Source organism: Ursus arctos, chromosome X (genome assembly GCF_023065955.2).
Source record: "Ursus arctos isolate Adak ecotype North America chromosome X, UrsArc2.0, whole genome shotgun sequence".
NCBI classification, from domain to species: domain Eukaryota; kingdom Metazoa; phylum Chordata; class Mammalia; order Carnivora; family Ursidae; genus Ursus; species Ursus arctos.
In genome coordinates, this window is record NC_079873.1 from 25645372 (window position 1) to 25658200 (window position 12829).

The following is a 12829-nucleotide window of genomic DNA, read 5'->3' on the forward strand; positions in this document are numbered from 1 at the left end:
TGAGTGGACAAGAAGAGATGAGCTCCAGGGCAAAAATGGAGGTGTTAGCCTTAGATAGAGGCATGGAGGTTTCATCTAGTAAGAGGAGAGGGGGTAGAGTAAATGTGCCCACAAGCTGGTGGGTGGAAGGTATGGTGGTAGGTGGGAGTCTATGGATGTTCTCATAGTTTCTATTTGTTCAGTGAAACAGGAAGCAAGGTTACCAGCTGAGAGTGAGGATTGGGAGGATGTGTGAGTGGTTAGCGGCTGGAGGAAGTAGTAGATTGTTCCAGTAACAACTCCCAGCGCATAAGGCCCTTGCCATTCCTCTCCTACACGATTCTGGGCTTGCCATGTAATTTTCTATAGCTAACAAGACATTGGCAAATATGATGCAAACTGTGGCTTAAAAAATGCCTGTTTCTGGGAACTCTCCCACCACCACTTGAGGAAGCTCAGGCTAGCCTGCTGGAGACATGCGACCCATCCAGTAGCAAGCACCAACTGCCATCTTAGATGAACCAATCCCATTCAAGTCACGAGATGACGACAGCCAGCTAATCCAGCAGAGGAACTACTCAACTGATTCCAACCCAATTGCTGACCCACAAAATCATGAGCAAATAAAATAATTACTGCTTTAAGACATTATTTATTGGGATGGCTTGCTATGTAGCATAGGTTAACGGATACAGAGGAGAATTATGGATAATGGGCAGGAAGGGTAAGAGAGATAGTAGAATAGGGAAATACAGTTTGGTGGCTGGTGTACCAAGGGACCACTTAAGAGTCATACTCATTAAGTTTAAGTGCATTCAGTCAAGATGGTTGGATTTTTCTCTAGCCACATTCAGTTGCATGGGTGCAGGTATGGTCTGGGGGAGAAAGAAATTTAACCAGGTCAGGGATTTTTGCCAAGCAAGTACAAAGCCAGGGCGTCAGGTGAAGTGGAAATATGTACAAGGGAATGAGTATCATCATTTATCGTGGGCTTTAACCTCAGAAAATAGAGGGGGTCAAGGAGTTGAGATGCAGTAAAAATGTTGTTGGACCAATTGATAGGATTTCCCAGAGGGGTTAAAGGATTTTTGGCATCAGGACACTAGGGAGAATGACCTAGAAAAAGAGGAGATGGTCAAAGAGTCTGACACATGAATTAGAGATTATAGAAAGAGGACAGTTACTGCAGATGACAAGGTCTATGATATGACTATAGCAATGAGTGGCTAACTGGATTGGAGGACAAGATTGTGGGAGAAGAAGCAAGAAAATAAGAGGCCAGGTTGTGGAAGGATCATCTATGTGGATATTGAAATCACCAGGAATTAGGACAGGGCTAATACTGGGGAAGGTTGCCATCAGCCAGGAGCAAAATAGTCAAGAAACATCAGGTGGGGGGTCCCTAGATAACTGTAACAAGAAGTGATAGTGTGGGGGCATGATGTATGGCATTCAGTTCTAAAATGGGACATTTAAGGGCAGAGGGACAAGAGGGCGAATGGCCTGGAAGTGTGAACAAGGAAGAAGGAGGACCCCTGCCTTACCTTCAGGCCTGGTGGTACTGTGTGTGTTGGTGGGGGGGAAGTGACCATGACTCAAGGGGTCTTCCCCAGAAGTAGTGTCCTTAAGGGCATTGCCGATTGCCCACAGAGAGAGAAGGTGAAGACCATTTTCAGAAAAGAGGTTGAGAATGTAATAGGAGATCATGCTGACAATGGCCCATAATTTCCAAACAGGCCAAGGGAAGGCTTTCAAGAGTTCGGGGAAGGTGAGAGAAGGGGACAGAAAGGGGAAGTGCCCAGCCTCATGAGGACTAGAGTGCGAAGGCTGAGGAGTGTTCTGGGAAGTGGGTGGGCGATGTGGTTCTTGTGGTGAGGAACATAAGCAGAGCTAAAGGCCATTTGAGATGAGACCTTGTGAGCGTGAGGCAGACAGTGATGGTGAGGCGTCAGTTGTGGAGGCTGGGAATTTCCAGGGGACCTCTCTTCACATCTGTCTATAGAGGTGTAGAAGTCTGCCGATGGTGGTCATGTTTTATTTTATTTTATCTTTTTAAAGATTTTATTTATTTATTTGACAGAGATAGAGACAGCCAGCGAGAGAGGGAACACAAGCAGGGGGAGTGGGAGAGGAAGAAGCAGGCTCATAGCGGAGGAGCCTGATGTGGGGCTCGATCCCGGAACGCCGGGATCACGCCCTGAGCCGAAGGCAGACGCTTTAACCGCTGTGCCACCCAGGTGCCCCGTGGTCATGTTTTATGAGTTGAATCGTCAAATGGGTAAATGCGTGCTGTATAAGCTCACTGTTGTTTCTGGATTCTGTCTTGACATGCACGCGTGCCCTGGCAGTGACCGGCTGGATAAGGTGCACTGGCATCTTGTAAGCTTCAGGGGCTGCTGATAAACTGCCTTCTTCCAAGTGTCTGACAGAAACAGTGAACAGCTTTTTAAGACAGGCAAAAAGTGCGGGAGCTGTGTGTGATGTTCTTTCTCTGGGAGGAAGGGTGCAAACCCTGTGTCTCTTTGATGTTGCTCTAATACACTCGTGCCGACACCACCAGAGGCTTTGATGTTCTTCTAGCACTTCTGGCATTCGGACATCTGGACCTGCACTCTTCCGAAGCAGCAAATTGAAACAATAGTCGAACTCTAGTATAGAAGGCGAAAGGACAGCAAGACCTTACACAGAACTTTTTGATGCCACTCGCCTGATCCGAGAGAATACTCTCCCTGCCTCTGCAAATGCAGGACCATTAGGTTTCACATTTTAATATTCATCCCAAGTGTCTGTCACTGGGCACCCTCATCCTCCCAGGATTTCTCCAAGAAGGGATTTACCAACTCACTTCCGAATCCCAGATCCGAAACTGTGGTTTCCTCAAATGACCTTCTAGTTAAACGTGAAAACTTCACGCGTGCCCTTCAGCTGTCCGCCATACGTCATCCTTCATCACCTCACTTTGAGTTATACTTCTTCCCTTCACACCAGATGGACTCTCTCTCTGGCCTTTGTCCTCAGTTCCGGCAGGCCCAAATTTGGAAGTCTGTCTCATGGTATTTTCTCCTTCACAGCTGTTGGGCAAGCTCCTCCTCATCTTACAAGGTTCAGCTTAAAGCTAATCATCTCCCAGAGAATGATCCAGATCATGGCTTTTTAATCAGTAGAATATTCTTTCCTTCATTTCTTTATTCTTGGTTTTCCATACACATCCACATACTTTGAAGAACGAGTCGGGGGGAAAAAAGCAAACATTTTTTTGTTTGTTTATTAAATTTGCTTTGTTCTTTTTTTTTTTAATATGTGAAATCCTCCTGGACAGAGCATGCCTTTCTGCCAACCTTAACACCTTTATGAGCTGGGCCATAATGATCATGATTATGATTGGGTTCTCCATCTTCCTGCCACATGCAGGTCTCCACTTCTAACATCTTAGACAAGTTGGGCGTTTTCTTTTTCTCGCAACTTCTTTCTCTGAAGGCCACTATCCCTTTGCAGCCAACAGATCGATATATGTCTTCTTCCTGGTATGCTGATGTAATGGTTGGAGCTCTAGTAGCTGTATTGGAATGTGAGATAAACAAGACTGGAAACCTTGTACTGTGGAACAACAAAAGAATATATTTTACCAAATCAAACATCAATTTTAAGGCACACCATTATTTTATGTACCACAAAGAAAGAAGAAAATGTTATCAAATCAGGACACCATTTTTTTTCTCATCCATTAGATTTTCCTTAGATTTTCCAATTTATACTTACTAAAAAATCTCTTTTACATTTATTAAGACATAAATTTTTTTGTCATTAGGTCACCGTTGCGCATACGCACGAAAAGGAAACTATGTGGTAAATTAATTCGGTAAGGTACTGCCAGGACTTCTTTAGATTCAAATTTCAACTCTTCTAAGATATCTGCCTGTTCATTGCAGCACTATTCACAGTAGCCAAGACACGGAAACAACCCAAGTGGCCATTGACAGATGCATACATAAAGAAAAAAATATATATACAATGGAAAAAAGAAGGAAATACTTCCATTTGCAGCCACATGGAAGGACCTTGAGGGTATTATGCTAAGCGAGATAAGTCAGACAGAAAAGACAAATACTGTATGATCTCACTCACATGGGGAACTAAAAAGCTGAACTTACAGAAACAGAGTAGAATGGGGGTTGCGAGGGATTGGGGGTGGGGGAAATGAGGAGATGTTGGTCAAAGGGCACAAACTTCCAGTTATAAGATGAATAAGTCATGGCGATCTAATGTACAGCATGTACAGTTAACAAGACTGTATCGTATACTTGTAAGCTGCTTAGATGATCTCACCCTGCACTCACGAAGAGGTGATGGAGATGTTTACTAACCTTATTGTGGTGATCATTTTACAATATATACATGTATCGAGTCATCACATTGTATGCCTTAAACTTACGCAATGTTATATGTCAATAATATCTCAATAAAGCTGGAATAAAAAAATGATTTTAAGAAAGCAAATTCGAACTCTTCTAAATCACTTTGTACTTGGAATCATTGATGTCTCTTACTGTCATCCTCTGTGCCATCAAGAGTGTTGGAGATGCAGCATTTCTTTTTTTTTTTTAAAGATTTTATTTATTTGAGAAAGAGAGAGTGAGTGAGCATGAGTGGGGGGAGGAGCAGAGGAGAAAAAAGGGACAAGCAGACTCCCAAACAAGCACGGAGCCCGACGAGGGGCCTGATCTCATGACCATGAGATCATGATTTGAGTCGAAACCAAGAGCCGGACGCTCAACTGACTGAGCCACCCAGGTGCCCCAGTGATGACGCAGCAGTTCTTAAGCGTGCCCTTCGAATGCCTCTAAGAGTTCCTAGCCAATGATGCCACTCTGTTAAGTCTTTTTTTTTTTAAGGATTTTATTTATTTATTTGACAGAGAGACAGCCAGCCAGATAGGGAACACAAGCAGGGGGAGTGGGAGAGGAAGAAGCAGGCTTCCAGCAGAGGAGCCTGATGTGGGGCTCGATCCCATAATGCCGGGATCCTGCCCTGAGCCGAAGGCAGACGCTTAACCGCTGCGCTACCCAGGCGCCCCACTCTGTTAAGTCTTGATGGGACTGCTCAGGCAGTGACAGCTATGGCCAACAGCGATTGTAAGATTCATCCCAATTTCAGAGATGTTAAAATGTGAAAAATGCACCTCTTGGAATCAGTGAAATAAGATGAAGGAGCTTCTGCTGCAGCCTGAACTGTTGTTCTCCGCCACACTTGTTTACATACGGGAGAGAAACCCTATCTTTTTAAAGCTACTGCTTTTCTGAGTTTTGTTACTCACAACCAAATGCAATCCAAACTTAGATAAGATTCTTTTTTTAAAAAATATTTTATTTATTTATTTGTCAGGGAGACAGAGAGAGAGCGAGGGTGAGCACAAGCATGGGGAGCTGCAGGCAGAGGGAGAAGCAGGCTCCCTGCTGAGCAAGGAGCTGGATGTGGGATTCGACCTCAGGACCCTGGGATCATGACCTGAGCCGAAGGCAGATCCTTCACCAACTGAGCCACCCAGGTGTCCCAGATAAGATTCCTTTTTTTATTTTTTAAGATTTTATTTATTTATTTGAGAGAGAGAGAGAGACAGCCAGCGAGAGAGGGAATACAGGCAGGGGGAGTAGGAGAGGAAGAAGCAGGCTCTCAGCGGAGGAGCCTGATGTGGGGCTCGATCCCAGGACTCCGGGATCACGCCCTGAGCCGAAGGCAGACGCTTAACGACTGAGCCACCCAGGCGCCCCCCAGATAAGATTCTTAAACATATGTTAGCCAGTATTACTTTGCTTTCTCACTGTAACTTACTCCACTTTTACGTCCTCCTCGACTAGTCAATCAAGGCATAATTTTCTTTTCTTTACCTTTTAGGTCTTCTAACGCTTTGCTAATTCCCCTTATTTCACCCTTCACTTCAGTCTTCCTGCAGCAAATTCTCCGTCAATATCCCTCTGAATCGGAACTCAGGACTGAAGGAAAACGATTTGTAGTAAAAGTGTTCATTATTTTAAACTCTGAAGCATAGTATCACTTCCAAGATTAATGATAATGATTTTCACTACTGAATATTTGATTAAATATGTCTCTTGGGCTTGCAAAAAGAAACCGAAATTGCTGACAGATGAAAAAAATTGAAGGAGAATTTAAAAATCAGAAATGTAGAACAAATTTCAAGAGTAGAGAAGATTCAGAAGAAATTAATGGGTGCTTTGTACTTCTTGTCACACATTTCTGATGGGAAAAAATACATTTCCTTTTCCTGGAAAATGAAGTGCAAGTTGTCAGTGACAACCGTCTATTAAGAAATTTCCTTTTGTGATACAGTGAGGATTTTTGTCCCCAGAGGTAAATTATTCAACACAGTTAATTTGAATCCGTGTTTGAGCCTGCGATGAAGTTATCAATTTTACCATTTTTCCCTCAGTCTGTCCTGATATTATCATTGCCTGAGACCCCAGTACCCATAGCAACAGCGACTATTTGAGACATCATTCCTCGAAGCAACGAAGCAACGGAGCGTGGCCACTGACTGACAAGCACCCAGCTGTGAGTCTGGGGTGGGGGGGGGGGCGGGCGGTATTTTCCAGGGCTGGACCGCCAAGTCACAACTCACTCAAGATGTACTGAGGGGCAGGTTATCGAGGGGTTGGGATAGCTGTGAGTATGCGGGAAGGTGGCCCACCCACAAAAGTTCGCTCACTCCTTTTGAGGGGTAGGTGGCAGAGGAGGGTGGGAAGGCAGAGGAAGGTGGGAACGATGGACAAAGTTAAGACATCTGGAGGGAGCGACGGGGCAAACTCCATTAGTCTGAATTCTCACTTCGTTCCACCACCGCCCCACATATTCAAGAGGCTGTTGGTGGACCCCAAAACTGGACCCAAAGGAGGGGATTTCGAACATTCCTTTTGTCTTGCAGAACAAGAAGGAGAGCAGCAATTGAGCTGCCACTGTGTCTAGACTCCCCTGCCAGGGATGCTTAAAGAAAAGCTGTGAAATGTGACGCTACTAGCAGTGGCTTGTAAGAGGCGCTCGCGTGTAATCACAATTCTCTTTGAGTCTTGCGGGTGAGGAAATCCTTCTTTTCCAGGTAAACTAAGAGGATGTAGACCTAAGCAGACTTCTCTGCATTATCCCGGGGAGTTCCTCTGAATCACAGGAAAGGGAAAGATGGGATAAAGAGGAGGCCCAGCAGCCAAGACAGAACCAGACTAGGGTCAGCCTTAGAGCCCAGGGCGGAGAGCGCAACAGGCCATGGTTCAGCACAGAGGTTCTGGGCCCCTGGGCCCGGCTGGGATATTGGTGCTCTCTCTTCGCCTGAGCTGGATTTGCACCCTCCCCTTGGGCCTGAAGAGAAGCCCCTGAGAGCGAAGCCACGTGGGTGGAGAGTACACTGCGGGGGATTTCCAGGCCTGAGGTCTTCCCAGATCTTCAGGGCCAACTCAGGTAACCACGTGGCTGTCTGTGCGGGGGAGAAAGCCCAAACAGAGGCATTCGGGTGCACAGGTGCTGCCTGCCTTCCTGTGAGGTATCCTTCCTCTCCTACATTCTGCTGCTAGCTCTGAAGACGCCTTTCATGGGAGAAGGATTTGGCTGAGGTTTAGAAGCCATCCCCACCCTAGGCTGGAAGGCACACTTGTAATTAGGGGAGAGACTCCAGTGATCAGGGCTGTCTTTAAGTGTTGGGGATTTCCCTCTCTTCCGGGTCTGGTTATCTGGCTGGATTTCCAGTCTACCCACACGGTCTTGCTTAACCCATTGATATACCTGTGGGGCAACAACAACAAAATGGAACACGGCGTCAGAAGATCTGTGTCCATGTCAACATTCCAGAACTTTTTCTTTGTGTGGCCTCCCTTTTTCTCACTTGTTAAGACATGGTTGTAACACCTGCCCTTCTTACTTCCTGGGGGTCTTATAAAAATAAAATACAATAATGTAAATAAAAGGACTTGGATTTGCCAAGTGCCATTGTTACTTTTCTTTGTCACACCCATGTCCATGGGGAAGTCAGCCTAAGGGTCACTTCCCATATCACCGTCGCCCAGGGTGGATCCTTGTGTAATCCCACTCCCTGCACTTCTTCCCCAGGGGCAACTACTATGATGAATTCTAGACCATGTTTTCTTATACTTTCATCATACACATGTACCCACAGACATCAGGGCCCCAGACCACCCACTTCATCTCACCCCACCCCACGCCATGCCACCCCACCCCATCCCCACCCTTACATCGTTTATCAGGGGAAGATTGATTTCTGTTTTCCAGGGTCCCATGGAATACCTTCTCCCTCCCTCTCCCAAGATCCTGAGCTGCATGTGGATGGCGTTGGGTGGTTGGAGAGATTCCTGGATACCTGTTTAAAAACTTAAAAGGTGAGACATTTGCGCACACGTATCAATCAGAGACCTTTATTTAAGAGCCAAATAACTTTATTGAAACCAAACAACTCTATTTACGGCAAAACTGGAAGAAAAAACCTGGAACCTTTTGCAAAGGCAATACTGCAATATTCATGCTCGGCATGGTGATCAGGGAACGTCACCATGCCCTCTGGGGCTGTGGGGAAGGCAGTCCCAACTCAGTTCTTATTGTCGCTGTCGCCCAAGGTGAGCTTGTCGAAGAGGTACTCCGCCATGCCGGCTTCCGGGGCCCCCATCTTGCGCAGGCTGGTGACATAGTCCGCCAACTCTTTGATGGACTTGACTTGCTCGTGCAGGTAGTGGCTCTCCAGGAAGTCGCACAGGTGGGCGTCGTTCTTGTCGGTGGCCAGCTGGTGCAGGTCGAGCAGGCTCTGGTTCACGCTCTTCTCCAGGTGCAAGGCGCACTCCATGGCCTTCAGGCCGCTCTCCCAGTCGTCGCGATCTGGCTTCTTGATGTCTCGGAGGTGGATGCGGCCCCCGCGCTGGTTCTGCAGCTGCATCAGCTTCTCGGCGTGCTCGGTCTCCTCGCGGGACTGGCGCAGGAAGAACTGGGCGAAGTTCTTCAAGGCCACGTCGTCACGGTCGAAGTAGAAGGCCATGGACAGGTACACGTAGGAGGCGTAGAGCTCCAGGTTGATCTGGCTGTTGATGGCGGCCTCGCAGTCGGGGTGGTAGTTCTGGCGCACTTGTGAGAGCGGCGCGGTGGCCATGGCTGGCGGCCCAGGAACCAAGGAGAAGGTGACTGCGGTGCGAAGCGAAGGTTGCCGGGCCAAAGGCGGGGGCGACAGGTCCGTTGTGTGTTTTCAAGCTAGGCAAAGAAGAAAGCCTGGCGGTGCTCTCTGCGATGAGGCTGGAATGAGGTCCGTTACTCCGGAGTTGGGAGGTTGGATCCGTTAGGCGAGGGGGCGTGGTCACGCAGGCAGGGGCAGATGAGGGGGCGGGGCAAGGGACGGGGCGAGGGGCGGGGCGCCACATTCAACATTCCATCTGAGTCTGGGTGAGGCAGGAGGCCCAGGGCAATTCTGAGTGTCTTTTTGTTTTCTTTCTTTCTTTTTAAAGATTGATTTATTTTAGAGAGATAGAGAGAGAGCAGGGGGTGGGTGGGAGTGGGGGTAGTGGTGAGGGCCAGAGGGAGAGAGAGTCTTAAGCAGACTCTGTGTTCAGTTCCCAGCCCGACCTGGGGCTAGATCTCACCACCCTCAGATCAGGACCTGAGCGGAAACCAAGAATCCCCCACTTAACCAACTGGGCCGCCCAGATGCCCTGGTGCAGTGTCTTGAGGCCATTTTTTAAAATAACGATTCTAGGGGTGCCTGGGTGGCTCAGTTAATTAAGCATCCGACTCTTGATTTAGGCTCAGGTTGTGATCTCAGGGTTGTGATGTTGGACTCTGCGCTGGGCGTGGAGCCTGCTTAGGATTCTCTCTCTTCCTCTTGCTCTGTCCCTCCCCCTCCAAAAAAGAAGAATAAAATAACAACTCTATTGAGATGTAATTCATATACTATAAAATTCACCTTCTGAAAGTGAACATTTGCTTGGTTTTTAGTATATTCATAGTGTTGTGCAACCATCACCACAATCTAATTTCACATTTTCATCACTCCAAAATGAAATTGGCTACCCATAAGCAGTCACTCCCCAGACCTGGCTAACACTAATCTATTTTCTATCTCTATAGATTTGCCTATTCTGGACGTTTCAAATAAATGGAATCACGCAGTATGTGACCTTTTGTATCTGATTTCTTTACTTAGCATAATGTTCCTAATCTTCCTTTTTATACGGATGTGCCACATCTTATTTATCCTTTTGTCAGTTGATGGAAATTTGGGTTATTTCCATTTTGTGAGTATGAATAATTTTGCTATGAATATTTGTTTGCAAGTATTTGTGTAGAAATATTTTTATCCTCTTGGGACTATACCTAGGAGAATTGCTAGGTCATATGACAACTTTATGTTTAATATTTTGAGGAACTGCCAAATATTTTCCAAAGTGGCTATACCATTTTACATTTCCACCAATGACATGTGAAGTTTCCAACAGTTATTGTGTCTTTTTTAAATTTTAGTCATCTCAGTGGATGCAAAGTAGTATCACATTTTGGTTTTGATTTGCATTTCTCTAATGATTAATGATGTTGAGCATCTTTTTATGTACTTATTGGCCATTTGTATATCTTCTTTTTCTCTTTTCTTTTTTAAACGTTAATTCCAGCATGGCTACCATTCACTGTTATATTAGTTTCAGGTGTACAACATAGTGATTCAACAATTCCATACGTTGCTCAGTGCTCATCATGATTAAGTGTACTCTTAATCCCCATCACCTGTTTCACCCATCCCCCCAACCATCTCCCCTCTGATAACCATCTGTTTGTTCTCTGTAGTTCAGAGTCTGCTTTTTGGTTTGTCTCTCTTTTTTTCCTTTGTTCGTTTGTTTTGTTTCCTAAATTCCACATATGAGTGAAATCATATGGTATTTGTCTTTCCCTGACTGACTTATTTTGCTTAGTATTATACCCTCTAGATCCATCCATGTTTTTGCAAATGGCAAGATTTCATTCTTTTTTGTGGCTGAGTAATATTTTGTATATAAATACATATCACATCATCTTTATCCATTCATCAACTAACGGACATGGGCTGTTTCCATAATTTGGCTATTGTAGATAATGCTGCTCTGAATATTGAGGTGCATGTATTCCTTTGAATTAGTATTTTTGTATTCTTCGAGTAAATACTTAGTAGTGCAATTGCTGGATTGGGGGGTAATTCTATTTTTAACTTTTTGAGGACTCTCCATACTGTTTTCCACAGTGGCTGCACCAGTTTGCCTTCCCACCAACAATGCCAGAGATTTCCCCTTTCTCCACATCCTCACTAACACTTGTTGTTTCTTGTATTCTTGATTTTAGCCATTCTGACGGTGTCAGGTGGTCTCTCGTTGTGGTTTTGGTTTGCATTTCCCTGATGATGAGTGATGGTGAGCATCTTTTCATGTGTCTGTTGGCCATCTGGATGTCTTCTTTGGAAAAATGTCCGTCCATGTCTTCTGCCCATTTCTTAATTGGATTATGTGGGGTTTTTTTGGTGTTGAGTTGTATATGTTCTTTATATATTTTGGATACCAGCCCTTTATCAGGTATGTCATTTGCAAAGATCTTCTCCCATTTAGTAGTTTGTCTTTTAGTTTTGCTGATTGTTTCCTTTGCTCTGCTTTTAACTTTGATGTAGTCTCACAGGTTGTTTTGTTCTGGTTTCTCTTGCCTCAAGAGACATATCAAGAAAAATGTTGCTGTGTCCAATGTCAGAGAAATTACTGCCTGTGCTCCCCTCTGGGATTTTTGTGGTTTCAGGTCTCACATTTAGGTCTTTAATCCATTTTGAGTTTATTTTTGTGCAAGGTATAAAAAAGTGGTCCAGTTTCATTCTTCTGCATGTTGCTGTCCAGTTTTCCTAGCACCATTTGTTGAAGAGACTGTCTTTTTCCCATTGCATATTCTTGTTTCCTTTGTTGAAGATTAATTGACCATATAATCATGGGTTTATTTCTGGGCTCTCTAATCTGTTCCATTGATCTATATGTCTGTTTTTGTGCCAGTACCATACTGTTCTGATTACTATAGCTTTGTAGTATATCTTGAAATCTCAGATTGTAATACCTCCAGTTTTGTTCTTCTAGTTCAAGATTGCTTTGGCTATTTGGGGTCTTTTTCAGTTCCATACAAACTTTAGGATTATTTGTTCTAGTTCTATGAAAATTCCTGTTGGTATTTTGATAGGGATGGCATTAAATCTGTAGATTGCTTTGGGTAGTATGGACACTTTAACAGTATTTGTCCTTCCAATCTATTAGCATGGAATATCTTTCCATTTGTTTGTGTGGTCTCTGATCTATCTATCTTTCTTTCTCTCTTTCTCTCTTTCCTTTTTTTAATGTAGGCTCCACACCCAGAGTGGAGCCCAATTCAGGGCTTGAGCTCAGGACCCTGAGATCAAGATCTGAGCTGAAATCAAGAGTTGGATGCTTAACCAACCAAGCCACCCAGGCGCCCCTCATCTCTGATTTTTTTCATCAGTGTTTTATAGCTTTCAGAGTACACATCTTTCGTCTCCTTGGTTACATTTATTTCTAGGTATTTTATTATTTTTGGTGCAGTTGTAAATGGGATTATTTTCTTAGTTTCTTTTTCTGGTACTACATTGTTGGTGTATAGGAATGCAATAGATTTCTGTATATTGATTTTGTATCCTGTGACCTTACTAAATTCATTTATCAGTTCTAGTAGTTTTTTGGGGAGTTCCAGTACTGTGTTGAATAAAAATCATGAGAGTGGACATCCTTGTCTTGTTTCTGATCTTAGAAGAAAAGCTCTCGGCTTTTCATCACTGAATATGATATTA

At 44.7% G+C, this 12829-nt stretch overlaps 1 protein-coding gene across 1 annotated transcript; it reads right to left on the reverse strand.

The window, feature by feature from the left end:
- Positions 1–8581: 8581 nt before the first annotated feature.
- Positions 8582–9133, reverse strand: LOC113265747 (ferritin heavy chain-like). Its single transcript, XM_044389431.2, has one exon. It carries the CDS (start codon positions 9131–9133, stop codon positions 8582–8584), a length of 552 nt encoding a protein of 183 aa, XP_044245366.2.
- Positions 9134–12829: the final 3696 nt, after the last annotated feature.